The sequence below is a fragment of the Epinephelus fuscoguttatus genome, linkage group LG15 (genome assembly GCF_011397635.1).
Source record: "Epinephelus fuscoguttatus linkage group LG15, E.fuscoguttatus.final_Chr_v1".
NCBI classification, from domain to species: domain Eukaryota; kingdom Metazoa; phylum Chordata; class Actinopteri; order Perciformes; family Serranidae; genus Epinephelus; species Epinephelus fuscoguttatus.
Genome location: NC_064766.1, coordinates 9,715,486 through 9,731,474, shown reverse-complemented (window position 1 = coordinate 9,731,474; position 15,989 = coordinate 9,715,486). Strand labels below are relative to the sequence as shown.

General features: G+C 42.5%; 1 protein-coding gene across 1 annotated transcript in view; it reads left to right on the top strand.

Annotated features, from left to right (window-relative positions):
- The first annotated feature begins 1,604 nt into the window (after positions 1-1,604).
- Positions 1,605-15,989, top strand: part of rem2 (RAS (RAD and GEM)-like GTP binding 2) — a 35,239-nt gene continuing 20,854 nt past the window's right edge. Inside the window, exons 1-3 of the mRNA XM_049599189.1 lie at positions 1,605-2,043; positions 5,433-5,769; positions 8,052-8,125. Of these exons, the coding sequence (XP_049455146.1) occupies positions 2,032-2,043; positions 5,433-5,769; positions 8,052-8,125 (423 nt within the window). The 5' untranslated portion in view covers positions 1,605-2,031. The remainder of the gene's footprint in view (positions 2,044-5,432; positions 5,770-8,051; positions 8,126-15,989) is intronic.

Sequence of the window (15,989 nt, the reverse complement as noted above, 5' to 3'; positions counted from 1 at the left end):
CTTGTTTTGGCGGCACTGTGGAGTGGTGGTTAGCACTGTCATCTCACAGCAAGAGGGTTTCTGGTTCGATCCGGTGTGCGGGAGCCCTTCTGTGCAGAGTTTACATGTTCTCCCCATGTCAGCTCGGGCTTTCTCCAGGCACTCCGGCTTCCCCCCACAGTCCAAAGACTTGCAGGTTGGGGATAGGTTAATTGGTGACTCTAAATTGTCCGTAGGTGTGAATGTGAGTGGTTAACTGTCTCTATGTGTCAGCCCTGTGATAGTCTGGTGACCTGTCCAGAGTGTACCCTGCCTCTCGCCCGATGTCAGCGGGGATAGGCCCCCTAAAGAGGATAAGCGGTTAGAAAATGGATGGATGGATGATGCTTGTTTTATGTTTTTCGCCATTTCATCACTACTACAATTGCAACTGTAGCCAGTATCTCACTATCACTATCCTCATTCATATTTTAAAAAATTACAAATTATATTCAGCCACAAAATAAGCCTGAAAGGCTGGAAATCAGAACGGAAGTACAGACGGTTGTTGCACAGAGATGATACATTGTCTCATCTGCTGCATTGGTGTGAACCCATAGGTTTTTAGAACGGTACAGAATGGCGCATTGCAAGTAGTTGCCTGTTTCAACTCATCTTGTCGCAAATCTTTGGTCTGAGCTGGGCATTAAAGGTCCACTGTGTAGGATTTAGGAGTATTATGGCAGAACATAACATCGCTACCTTAGAATGAGCCGTTTATATCTAAATAAGGAGCAGGTCCTCGTCTACCAAGATCACTATGTTTCTACAGAAGCTCAAAACATACAAACCAAACACTGGCTCCAGATAGGGCCTTTCAGATTTTCATATGAGCCAGAGAGGTTAGAAGCTAATGAGAGTTTAAGCAAAAGATTTGTTTTGTAGAGGAGGAGACCTCTATGGATAATTCCGCTCCCAGTAAAAACCTCCTGAACAATGAGCACTGAAGGAATTCTAACCAGTGGGTGCCCCCAAAATCTTACACACTGTTCCTTTAAAAATCTTAACACTCAAGCTCAATGCAATATAATCTAAACTGATGACATAATCAGGGTTTTTTTCATACTCCAGCTCCTCATGTCCCACTGTAGACATTATGCAACTATTTTAAGTAATAAACAGCGCTGCATATGTAAACTGTGCCCCTTTAAATCCTTAATGAAAACTTATTCTGGTCATTTAAGGTAGTGGGGGAGCACAATATAACCTCATTTCTCTGTATAAACATCCACTTCTCCAAGAGGCGTCCCTCTGCCTCCCTCTGGCGGCCGCTTCACCTCACAGCGACAAATGCTGATTGTCGGCCGTGAAGCCTGGAGGAAACACACCGGGAGAAGCACAGACCGGTATTTGACCAAAACACATATTTGAGGGAATCTGTGCACCTGAGCTGATGTTTACACTGGATGAAGGCAGCGTGGGGCACTGCTTCACCCTCATCGTCCATCCCTCCACCTCCACCCAAACCCATTGGAAGACCAGTGTGCACTCACTCAAGGACGCCCCCCCACCCTTCCACCCCCTCAATACACACTTTGCAGGAGAGAGAGAGAGAGAGAGAGAGAGAGAGAGAGAGAGATGCAGGTATTAACCGGAGGTGGGGAGGGACGCGCAGTCGCTGCTGGCCGTTGGGACTCCAAAAGGACAGGAGGGGATGTGTTGTTGTGCCGATGGCTCTCTGTCTTCTTCCCATAAGAACTCGCTTCTTCTTCCAAACGGAGACGCAGGTGTAGCCTCTTTGTCCCCCCCACCCCTCCATTCTACTACTACCTACCCCAGCTTTCCATGCGCCGCACCTCTCCTTTCAAGTCACCAGAGGAGGATTTTACGCGCCGGATGGGAAGAATAATATTACGTTAAATGAAATGTGGCGCGTCTCTTTTGTGCGCCGTCTGTTACCGCCGCTGTGAATGTGATGCCGGGTCTGCACCCAGCACAGATGACTTGAACTGGGCGGCAGAGGCGGTTGCAACTCCAGCGCTTGTTCCTTAAAGAGAAGACTTATTGATAACCATGGCTGACCAGGTAAGGCGACATGTATTTGCTACCTTCCTTAAACCCACCTCGTGCGCTCTGCACAATAGCCTGGACTACACGCGCACACACCAGGTAGGCACACACACACACACACACACACACACACACACACACACACACACACACACACACTCAAGTGTGTAGCCAGTTTTTCAGAATAGCACGAGATGGAATCATTGTTTTCATGCAGCACACTTTCTCCCTGTCACACCATCTCTGTGTGGAGTTAAGAATTTGGAGCTTTTTTCATCTTGACTCAGAGGATATGATTTTTTAAATATTATTACAGAGACTTCCAGCGCGTCTGTGCCACTCAGCGGTGACTTACAGTAACATTTGTGAGTCTAGTAGTATTTTTACGCACTAGGTTATATGTTGTATTTTCTGTCTTAGTTATAAGGTGTTTCATTGATTTGCTGTGATGCGGTGCTTTTGTAATGGGTATCAGTTCTTCTTTCATCTGTCCCTCTCTCTTTGTGGACCATTTAAGATTCTTTCATAGATACTCTTAATTGAATTATAACGAGCAGTAGAGTAAGTGGTTTGAAAGAATCAGAGTACAGCAGATATAACCAGGCTGCAGCTGGTAAAGAGGCAGCAGACGGTGTAATTGGGCTGTAACGACGGAAGAATAAAAACATTGCCTGTAGTATTAATTTTGTATTGTGCACTGTTGTTTGCCCCAGTTTCTCGACAGCCTGGCGAGAGGAGGAGATTAACCCTTGACACACTGCCTCAGCCCGCGGTCAGAGTTTCCTGTCTCTGCATGTACAGCTCCCCTGAGCGGCCCTGACAATAAAGGCCATGTTTAATTGATTAGCTCGTTCAATTAACCTAATTGAGCTACCCGAGTGAGCCTGTGTGAATGATGTATGGGCGTGTGTGTGACAGTCTGTGTGTGTAAGCAGCTACATAACTGTGTCACAAACTGCCACACCTCAACCGGATGAAAAATAATTATAATACTGTATAATACTGTACTGTACTGTGTTATACAATACACATAACCACACCATACTATATTACTGCACATCACACACATTACACTATTGTCTACCTTACTATACTATACTATACTATAGCGTACTATGCACTACACTATATTGTGCCACAGTGTAGTATAGCACAACATACATACATACAAACTACATTTCCCTAGACAATACTTTATTATACTTTATCATACTATAAACTATACAGTACTTTACTATATTATACAACACTACACTATACTGCATTCTACTAACTACCTCACTATACTAGGCTACGCTACATTATAAAGTCCTATACCATACAATAATACTATACACATTCATACACTATATATTGCAGTACATCAAGTACACAACACTGTATACAACACGACACTATGCAATTTTCGACTGCGTTAAACTATACTCTATTACACTATACGACAAAATATTAATATATCACAATACAACACCATACAATATATTAGCTGACAATATTTATTACAATAAATATAGCATACTAGCATACTATACCATAGTATGCTATACTATGCTATATTATACTATACTATACAGTACAATACTACACTAAATCACATTATACTATATTCCAGAAAATCACATGTTATATGGTACTGTACCAGACAATATCACCTTTCACTACACAATACCAAATTACATTACACTACACACCACACTGTACTGTACTACACTAGATTGCAGTAAATCACATACACAACATAAACACATAATACAACACGACACTACACCATACAATATTTTACTATATTACACTATACTATACCACACTATACAACAATATATTACACAATGCTGCACTATACAATATATTACATACATTACAAAACAATACACTGTACTATACTATACTTTACTACCCTGTACAGTACAGTTCTACACTACATTACACCACACACTCTTCCAGTGCATCACATTCTATGCAGCACTAATACTATACCATACAATACTACATTTCACTACACAATACTATCCTACATTACACAATACTTTACTGTACCATACTACACTATACTATACTATACTAAACTACACTACACTGTACATATTTAAGCTAAATGTACTATACCCGACTCCACTATCTCATACTGCAATGTACTGTACTGATCCATACAGCAAACTACATGCTACTGCATATATATTACAGTAGCTATATAACAGCACTAATGCTATACTAAAATAGTTATACAATGTTTAAAGGATGTTATAACGACAAACCAAAAGCATTAAATGTCTATGCTATGGTGATAAAGTATTTGTTTATTAGCTACACCTGTACAGACTAACAATTTAATGCAATTCAGTACAACATACTTAAGATAAGCTCTAACTTTATGAAGCTCATAATCTCTAGCTTTTGTTGACACTGTGTCAGAGAGGTGTTGACTTAGCTCGCAGTAGTTTGTGAGACTTTCCTCTGTGGTGATGCAAAATTGGATCACATTATATTCTAATGTGTTCCTGTTATTGTGTCAATACCCTTTAATTAAGCGCCAATACTGTACTTAGCTTTGACACAAGCAGACGCTGGGCCACAGAAGCCCAGGGATGCTGCTGGAGCTAGATTAATTGCTGTTTAAATATTGATGAGGGTCATCTATGGTTGACCTGCTGTGGCTGCAAACGCACACGCACTATTATGCACATGCACGAACATACTTATCCAACACACACACACTTTTCTAAGCCAAACTATTGTTGAGGAGAAAACTGCTGACAGCTTTCCTTTATCGAAATAGGTTGGGGACGGTGGAGCTAAAGACTTTTTCTTTATGTTTCTGACCCATTTTCATGTGAATTCAAGCGGGGGTTACTATGTACACAGTGTACAATACAGAGCTACCTTATAGAGCACTTATCCCCTTATTACACACAGCTGCAGCCTCCTCTGCTCTGTCCCTCCCTTGTGTGTTCCTTTCTCCATGCCCCTCTTCCTCTTTCTGCCTCTCTCCTCTCTCTGTGTGTGTCTGTATCAACCTGCTGTCTTTTAGCATCCTCTTATCTTCTGTCATTCTTTCAGCAGACTGCCCCCCCCTCCCTTCCCCCTCCTCCTCTCGTAGGTTTTCCTTTGACATGCTCCGCTTCTTCATCAGGATCTTTCTTTCATTCTGCCACTTACCTGACTCACCTCCACTTTTATCACCTACCTCTTCTTTACACACATACGCACACATTGGAAACACCCTTCCCCCATTCTTCAGTGATAACATTTACCAAAACAGACAGTGTTACAGGTACATCTGCAGCCTGTTTGTACCTCTTGGGCTATTTTTAAGTTGGCAACAACACCATATGTTGTTGCCCAGTGGCTCCTTTCTACACTTACACATGTGTCCTTTTGTTTTATCTCTCTCAATTTCATTCTAGTACAGTATGTTTCTCACCACGGCGCCCCCCCTCCGGCGTGGCAGCACACCCCTGCCTCTCAAACATCAGCTGCGAAGGGAAGAGGCCGTGTCTGACGAATGCGATTGGATCCCAGGCATTGAGGAGCCTGCCACGTTGCCTATCAGTGACACAGCGGTGCCTCGGGATGAATCCTTCAGCCAGTCAGCAGCTGCCCAGTCGGCTTACCACAGCCATGGCGGGGCATTGAGGATAGTGCTACTGGGACAGAATGGCGTTGGCAAGTCGTCGCTAGCCTTATCCCTGGCTGGGCAGTCGGACAGATCCCTCTCTATAGACTCTGAGACACAAGCATGTGGTAAAGACATGGATAGGGATTGGTTGAGTGTGTTTTTGTGTGAATGTGCACCTGTGTTGGGACTGATAAACCTATTTAAATCTGTCTTAATGGTTAACTTTGTAAAAGCTTCATTTAAACACATAGTGTGGGGTTAAAACAATATATGTAGAGATGGACGACATGTGTCCACTGCCTCTCACTAGACAAAAATGAAGCCAAATTATCCTGGGTACAGCTGTTGCCATCTTGGAGCCAGAGTCTGTGCCGCAGCAATCTCAGCCATATTGAGTTCCTCCCCATAAACCCATCCGACCAATTACGAGCAGTGCCATTTATTTCAAGCACACAGGTTCGCACACATAGCTGTCAAACATGATGCTTTTTATAGCATCAAATGCCTAATTACACCAAAACTAACAGAAAACAAACACTCCATCAAACATCAGTGTGCTTAAAACTACAGACTCCCCATTCCCTGATTGGTAGGTGGATTTTTTTCTACCCTTTTCCAGTCTTTATGCTTTAACCAGCTGCTAGCTGTAGCATCTTTAACAAAGATATGAGAGAGCATAAATCTCTGATCTAACTTTAGCAAGACAGCAAATAAAGCATTTTCCCTCTCCACATAATTCTCTTTAAAAACCTCTGTCAGTCACTAGGCCTGTCTGTCGTACAGCTCACTGCAACACTGAGGATAATGAGCCCCTGTCCTCAACCAGCCAATCGATAACTCAGTGTCACTAAGAGGCGACTGCTCTCTCTTATGCATAAAGCTGACTTGCCCCTGACTCATGCCATACAGTATTCATCACTGCTCATGTAGTACACTTGGATTCATGCATCATAAATGGACAGAGAGAGCATTTCCAGCCAAAGAGCTTGTACACTTTTCTATGATGGTGCTCTCATTCTCTTCTGAATTTTAACAATGTGCTAAATTATTCTATAGGCAACACATCAAAATTGCAAAGTAAAAAAACTCCACTAATCAACACCTATTTAATTAACATTTTTTAATAGTTTTGACCAGATGCTCTAGCACCATATCAGCTCTGTGATTGGGTTAACACCTCACCAATCAATGTGTCCTCGCTAAGTAATTACCAGTGGAAGACAGCAAGACCTGATTAACACCAAGAGATTTGGTGTGCTTTTACCTTAAGATAGACATGTCAATCATCATAGTGGGTTTTCCAATCTATTTCAGATTGCTTTGGGTTAATCTGTATTTTAAAACCTGCCATGCAATTATAGGTAGGGCATTTTCTCAGAGTGTATAGCTACAATCAGTAGTCAAGATGCAAGTTCAGTTTTACCTTTTTTGTTTAGTAATGATAGATTTTCTATGATATTCTAGTAAAATGCAGCTAATACAAGCATTTTCCAAGTTATGTTTTATTATTCTGAACGAATCCTATGAAAAGCCACAACCAGAAACAAACTGATCCAAGTACTGTCTGTGTGGTCAAAGCCTGATACGGCATAAAACATGTCACTGAGCCACACCATTGTACTGGGTGATGGTTACCTTCACTGAGATGAGTATGTGTGCTGAAGATGATTTTTGCTCAACCCCACATAGACCCTCCTGCTGCCTTGAAAAGTCAATAGTGTACTAAATGTGTATTAATAAGCCGCTGAAAATATTCCTCAACAAATACACTGTTTAATCCCACTTGAGTAACCTTTGCTTAAAAGTACAGTGCCCAGGTTTTTTAAGGAAGTACTGAGTATTTCTGAATGACAAATCTCTGTATCTGTGCCCTCCAACCCCCCTTTAAAAGGTTGACATGTTGAAAAGGAAAAGGAACAAACAGACTCTAAGCTGAGTGCCACAGATAGGGATGGGAGTTTGGAAGTGTTCCAATGTGAAGGCTAAAATGTTGGTTTTGCTTTTCATTTTCTTTTGGGATTTGTTAAAAAGAACAACAAAAAAAAAAAAGAATTTCACCAGGCTTACCCTTTAAAGTCTGATAAATTTCTGCATAAGAATGACCTATAAAGTTAAGAAGCAGATGTCTAAAATGGGTTGCAGTAACTCTTTCCATAACCCAATTTGAACATCTTCACAAAACTGATTTTAGGTGCCTTGAGTAGGTCAAGAACATCGACCTACTCAAGTCCTAGATTAATTTATCAACATTTTCAGCAATCACTTTGGTTAATGTTGCAACTCAATTTGACTCCACAATGCATATTTTTGTATTTCAGTTCATAGTGCCCCAACTGTTTTATGGTAGAGAGGTGTTTATCATCAGACTGTGTGTACTAATATGTGTGACATGGCTATTTGCTTGCAGGTGAGGGCTACGAGTGCTCAGTGACAGTGGACGACGAGGACAGCAAAGTCATAATTTTCGACAACTGGAAACAGGTGAGTTTCTGACTGTCTGCTTCACACCTCAGTCACTCTGTCTTGTTCATTTTGCACGATTTAGAATGACTGCCTGTCTTTTTGTGCTCTGGTGACCTCTTCCTCTCTAAGCCACTTCTTCTGGCTTTACATTCATTGCCTGTTCATGAAAAAAATGGAAAAAGCCATTTGTTCAATTTCTCTGATGGGCAAATTATTTGTGTGTATTCGAGTGTAAAGAGAGTGTGTACATACTGTAGCTTTTATGTGCATAAGTGTGTGTCTGTGTGCAGGGAATCCTGCAGGAGCAGCTGTGCTCACTGTACTCGAGCTTTTTGAAGTTCTCTCATTCGGAAAAGTGGAAATCGGTTTCTTGTTAACCTTACTTGTTTCAATTCAAATCAACAGTTAACAAGAACATTTTGACGAGGGCTAAAATTGCCATGGCTATGCATCATCAACCTTTTGAGCTTAACGGTGTGAGTGAGTTAATGTGACCCTTGGCAATGGTTTTTGAGCAGGAAAAAGCAGGCAGCGGCAGGGAGCAATAACAGCTCGTCAAACCAGCTCCACATCACACTGATGACATTGTGCGAAATTAAAAAGCATGCAGTCATTAATGCCTATTATTAATGTGATGGAACGGTCGGGCACTCTAATTAGTGTGTAGGGTGGATCATCTCTAATGCATCTTATTCCAGATGTCCACTTGGCCTTCAGGGGCTCTCCCCTTAAGGTTAAATTATTCACACGCAGCTACATTTAGCTCTGGGGAACTCCTCTGACAGCTAGATCATTTCTTCATTTCCTCACTGTTTCTGTGAGCTCTCTCCTCCCCTTCTCACCCCCAGTTTTGTTGCCCTTTTTTCCTGCTCCTGTCATCATCTTGCAAATCTCTATGTCCATTCACTCTCTTTGTTGCTTTTTTTGTGGCACTTGCTCGCTTCTCTCCACTGGCCCTTTTCTGCCATGGTTTAATCTCTCGGAGAGTTAATTACATTTGTTATTCTGTGCGTGTTAATACGAGGCAGGGCATTAAGGCTGAAGCAACAGACCCAGGCCAGCGGGGAGCTTGGAATAACTCCAGGGCCGTCTGCAGTGGGGGGAGGCAAAGAGGACTGGACAGCGTTCCAAATCATCCGCCAATTCATGCTCATGTTTTTGTACTTTTTCTATGGTAGTGCCCATGGATGAAAGACACATACATACATACACATACACATACACATACAAACTTGCACACACGGAGTCAGATGTGCAGACAGATGTTGTCCAGCTTCCTAACACATGTTGTGGCCCTAAGCTGGCTCAGCATTAACTGCCGGTCCCAAGCGTCATGGCTGCAAGTGTTCTCCATGGGGGACCCCAACCTACACCGAAGTTACCATAGCAACATGCAAAGACACACACATACGCTATCACGTACGCACATACAGGGCTGGCTTAATCACTCACACATAAGATCATGCTAGAACAGTCAGCATCCAACACTGTTGGCTGTGGGGCTTCTTATGTTCTCTGGCCAGGCCGAACAGCACCTCATCATTCCCCTGCAATACAAACTGCCAAAAGAGATGAAAAACTGTTACATTCACACTCAGTGATTGTTCCTTCAAGTGCTTTCTTGGCTTGACTCACAGCTGATTGACACATGAAGGTCTGAAGGCTGGAGCTGTAATTTTCCCAACTGCAGTGCAGGGAGCGGCACACAACAAACTGCAGGTAGAGTTTAGTGTGAGTGTGCATATATATTGACTCTACTGAGAGACTGGTGCGTGTATGTGCACACACTGTACCAGCATGGTCAAATGTGTAAAACACACACCAACATACACATACACAGAAGGCTGAGAGTCTGCTCAGCCAGACGCTGGGACGTTGTGAGTGTTGTTGACGTCACAGTGGTTGCATGGTTTAAATAAGTCATCGGTGTGCCTAAAATAGAAACGCTGGCACACTTGGCATTGACCTCGCCGGCCCATGCTGCCCTTCGCTTTTAGACTGACATTGGTTGTGTAATATATCTCTTAAACAGCCAACTGGGTTCTGTATGTAGGGAGCCAAGTGGGGGATTTAGGTCACTAAGGACCAGAGGGGCCCTCTCACCCTTAATCTGTAATGTGTGTTTATCTGTCTCAATGTCTGTGTGTGTCCATGCATGTGTGTGAATTTATTCTGAGACAGTGTCAGTCTTGGAGTTTCCATTATTATTTGATATTTTGAAATTAAAATATTTATCAAACACAACTAAAAGGTGCAGCCTGAGGCCTGTAAAAATGTAGGCCAATGACGTATATGTGTGTATTTATCAGCATGCAGTGAGGAGAATTTGCTGCTGCACGCAGAGGACAGGGTCGTTTATTATGTTAAAGCAAATTAGAGAAAAAGTCCAGGATGTAATTTGGAAGCGGGTAATTGCTGCTTGACCACATTCTTTTGCCCGATTAAGAGGGAGGAAAAACATCGTTACACCATCCAGTTCTTGGAACAGAGACAGATTTTGGCATTGTCTCCAGGGAAGGTTTCTTCCTGGGCATTTTTCCCTTTCTTGTTTTGCTTTGTTGCAGCCTTACGAGAGCCATTCTGACAATTAACAGTTTATCAATGCTTGCCTTAGTCCACATAAGCTATTATAGCCTACCTTAACTGTTTTGTTTGTTTTAGTGTCCTCTGGGAGTCACTGCTTAATTTAATTGTGTGGAATAATCTGCGAACAAAAACTGAGAAATGGAAAAGGTACATGTTGCATGGTATTTAAGGGACAAATAACAAAGTCCTACTAAAATAAACTGAGTTTTGTATTATCAGGTAGATTGCATCTGCTTTGTTTTAAGATGTTATAGGAACAGACACCAATTTAGCAACATGTTTTAAGTTTAAGATTTTCACTGACAACACAGCTAGGTGCCAGGTGACCATGTTTGGACAAAAGGGTGGTACTGTGAACGAGCGGGTGGATCTGACTGAGAAGCCAAGGACACTATTGGCAGACAACCTGTCACTTAAAATGGCCTTCCCCTAATTATGCATAATTGTAGGCCTTAATAAAATTGAAACAGGTAAGTAATATACATAAAAAAAAAATTACCCACTGTACACTTGTCATGAAGAGCTAAATTAACTATAGAGACCAAAACCAATTTTTGACGCAGGCTGTTTATTTCAACATGGATGTCTATGGGGATTAACTGGCTTCTGGAGCCAGCCTCAAGTGGCCGTTCAAAGAACTACAGTTTTTGGAGCTTCCATGTTGGCTTAATTTTTCAGCCTCAGAGGTTGCTGCTTGATCCCACTGCATCCGGTCGCATTTTGCAGTATGCAAAACCAGTATAATTCTCAGGCTATTCTGACCCACAATCTTCTGCACAACAGAAAACATCACATCAACTGGGCTGCAGACAGATGACAGCTTGAAAGCTTGTTGACAGCTGTCAGAAGCTGCAATAACAGACGGCAGTCAATTCAAGAGACTGATGACCATAAACAGTATGAAGATGGACAACGTGACAGATTCCCCAAAGTGAAACCAAAAGATCTCGATTGTCCTCTAGTGGCTGGCTGCAGTATAGGTCATAAACCCCGCCCCCCTTTGTGTTAGCAGATGGAACATGGGCCAAACTAAAAAATCAAACTACACCTCAAATTATTTTTTTTCCCCAGAGATGGTTTCTGTCATTTTGGGTAGTTTTTATCACGCTGCTGTGTGTTCATTAGTTTGACATTATGATTAACAGCTTTGTGTGCCAGTGGCGCTGCTTGTGATTGGTGTTTGGGCAGGAACTTGACACTGCAAAGATTACTACTTAATGATGTCACCAGCGCAAAATCGCAGTGGCCACATCTGGGGATATTTTGCTTCACTTTTTTAAAAGTGGTGATGCACTGTCTATCTTTATATATAATATATTATAATGACCAGTCAAATAGTAAACAGAGGAATACTCATTGTTTATGTGAACAAAATAATCATAAACTTAAACATTACCCACCACAAAAAGACAAAACTACAAAAATGACTGACAGAGATATGCCTATATTATTTTACTGTAGTGAACATAGTCTGTCAAAATCTACAATGTATGCAGTTATTACTTAAAATGGAAAACTACATGGACTGCAAAGTAACAACCGCCTCTGTCTCTGATGAGCTCAGTGAATGGCATTTTGTTTTATCTCCAAGGTATGAGCAAGAGGGTCAAGTGCCTCCTAAAAGTAAAAAATCAAAGTATGTGATTTGGACTGCATCGACAGTTGGTCCCTCTGTCCTGCCAGATGCTTTAGGATTGTCTCTCCTTTCCTGATCACCTGACTGCCTGCCCATCTACTCACTGGTTCCCAGTTCCCTCATCAGCCCTCCAAATATTTACCCAGCCCATTTTTGTTCACCCCTTGTCAGCTTTGTTGGTTTCTTATTTGTGCTTTTGTGTTTGAGCATCTGTTATCTCAACAATTAACTGGACCTGTACCTCGCTGCCTGTTACCTGTGTACCTGTCTGCTTGCCAACCAGCCTGCCCATCAGTCTACCTGTACCTGCCTGTGAGCTGTTTTCATCAGTAAATCACTGAATTCATGCTGCTTCCTTATTGGTCTAGGTGCAGGTCCTCTCCCTGTTGCCCCGCATGAGCAGCCGGGAATTTATCATTATGTTCAAACAAGATTTTTTTTAAAAAAGTGACCCTCAGTTCAGTGTCATTTTTAACTGTCTTAGTGTCATGACATTTATTCTTGCCAATAAATGTTAGTGTGTGCTGTACAATCAACATTCATAAGCTAGCTATTTTGCATGCAAGCTAATGGTAGAAATCAGCCAGTTCAAATGAGATAAAAAATGTTTCTCAACTTAATTCTTTTCTGTATGGCCCAAATCCCACAGAAACACATCACTACGGGTGCGACTGCTTCGAAAATGTCTTGACAAAGCGCGTCAGGGGACAGAGCGAGTATTTGATTAATGGGGTGACCTTCATCATAATTAAATACCCCTAAAGTCAACCCTCTGTCTCTAGCTACCGTTGTCCCACTGTTCCTACCTCATTTACTGGCATCAAAACAGTAGTAGGCCTACCTCTTGCTGGATTTGATTGGTTGCCTGGGCCAAGTGTGCCTTTGGCAACTCTGCCTCTTGCACTGAAATGGTGGCAATATTTTTGAATCACGGCAGGCAGCCAAAGGAAAACAATGGTTTTGCTGGTGACACATTTCTAGCATTGCATTCTCGATAGATCATAGCCTAAAAGGGTCACTCACATAACTTATGTTTGCGCATCACTTCATAATTTATTCATCTTGTTACGCATCAGTCACAGAGCAGGGAGGCAACAGCAGGAGGAGGCGGAACCTGATAGGTCCTCCTGTGTATTTCAAAGCACTGATTGGCAGGACGAACCCTATAGGACCAAAATAGTTACTTTTTAGGTTGAGTTTTTTTTTTTCAAATTATAAGGACATTACTGCATAAAGACACAAAAGTACCGTAAACCTACACAAAATGTTAATAACGTAATGCATTACATGTGTCCTGGAGGGCAATCCTCGTTTATTCTCCCTTCATAGGGGAGGTCAGAGGTCAACTGCAGAACAGCATCCCTGAAACTGGTAGGGATTCTGGGATTTACTAATGAACACTTCAGTGGAGAGAGGAGGCTCTGCGTGCTGCAGTCTGAATCTGGGTCATACAGGGACACTCGCTACACCACCCTCCTGCGTGTGTGTGTATGTGCGTCTTAAGTGGCTGGTGGTCATGGCACGCAGTAGTCTGCATGTTGCACTAAATCTGTGCTGGGATATCAGCCACATTTTTTGATGATGTGGTCATTCGTTGTCATTGGTTCTCGGGTTACGCATGTATGTACGCATGTGCATGTATGTGTGTGTGTGTGCCGCCTAGCCAGTACAGGCCAGATGGCCTCTGTAATATATTTCCTTAGGGAAGCGTTGTCTCTGCGCAGCAGAAAGTCTGTGCGAGAAAAATAACAAACCCACTAACTCAGCATTCCATGCGCACTAAGCTTTGTCATCCTATTATCAGATTTTGACTTAGCTACCAGAGTAAGGTGCTCCTCCGTCCCCTCCCTCCTTTTTCGTGTCTTTCTTTCATCCCTTCATTCATCACCCCTGCATCTTTATTGATCTGGCTGCTCTTTCATTTTGCTCTGACAGGCAGTCAGACAGATAGCATACAAGTCAAAGACGCAGACGTGCGCAAAGGAGGTGTTTGCTTTTGATCAAAATGGTAGCATTGGGGTCTATGTATTTATGGATGTTTGTGTGAGCAGGTGGGGGTGTGTTTGACCTTTTGTTTCCATGTAAAGGCCGTAAGCTGCTTTGCTCATGTATCTTGTTCTGCAAAGCAAATTACTTGGGAGCCAATGGATTGCAGTAGTTCAGGTTCAGTGTTCCAGGAAGTGGGGAGAATGTTGTATAATGAGGGATGCAAACACACACAGACACAGACACACATACAAGCTCAGGCACTCTCTCAAAATGTAGCCAAATGCTGCGTTTTCTGCCTTGTTTCACAACTGGGAGAAATGTTGGTTAGAGTGCTTGCAGAGCCACAGCATGCTATGCAAATGATGCCCGATAAGTGATTCATTGTCCTCGCTGTTAATGGTTACTGATGTAGTGCCTGGCTTTAGCAAGTTGGTGTGTGAGTGCATTTTTTGAGTGCATGTTAATGTATGCGTTTATAGTTTCTGTGTGTATAAAAAGCTTGTGAAACATGAAAATCTCAGTTTAGTGGTTTGTTAAATTCAACCACATCTCCACTGATAGCTCTGAGAAACTCTCCTGCAGCTCCTCACCAGACAAGGGCCTGCACAAACCATGATGAATCTCCCTTTCAGAAAGAAAAATCTTGTCTGTATGTTGCACTGATAGAAGCGGGGTTGGAAACCATGCTTTCTGTCGGGTTTCACTGAATGTTTTTCTTATCTACATCTGCACCAGAAACAGGAAGTAGTGGAAAATTGATTCTAAGAAAGCCTGGTTTGTAACCCTTTTTAATGGTGGAACGGATAGGCCCATCTGTCTATTTATCATGGTTTTTTAAGGCCTGAATGATTGCCCTAGAGAACTGTGTTGCAGCAGAGTGGTAGGAGGAGCTCCACCAATATTTGCACATGATATATCATCAGCTGATTATAGCTGATCACAGATACCTCTGTATGGGCGTATATTTCAGACAGTTAGTAACAGAAAATGAAGTACAGAAGTGATGAATCTTCATTCATCTTCTAACCACTTCATCCTCTTGAGGGTTGCGGGGGGGCTGGAGCCTATCCCAGCTGACATCGGGCGAGAGGCAGGGTACACCCTGGACAGGTCGCCAGACTATCACAGGGCTGACACATAGAGACAAACAACCATTCACAATCACATTCACACCTACGGACAATTTAGAGTTATCAATTAACCTAGTCCCCAATCTGCATGTCTTTGGACTGTGGGAGGAAGCCGGAGTACCCGGAGAGAACCCACGCTGACACGGGGAGAACATGCAAACTCCGCACAGAAGGGCTCCCACGCCCGGGATTGGACCGGCAACCCTCTTGCTGTGAGGCGAGAGTGCTAACCACCACACCACCGTGCCGCCCGAAGTGATGAATATTTATGATAATTTATAAAGAGTATTGTTGTCATCCTGCTCAGTACGTATTGTTAGAATACTTCAATGATCAACTTTAGGTGACCCTTGTTAATTGTTAAAAGTTTATGTTTTGTGTTTATGTTATGGCCTCAACAATACAGCATGAGTGGTAGTTTCATGAAACTAAAGCTATCAGTAAGATGAATAGTAATACACAGTCATAAATGATGGGCAACGGCGTGAGGCACTTGGCAGAGACATTCCAGGATGTAGCCCAAAGCAACAGTCGCCCACCA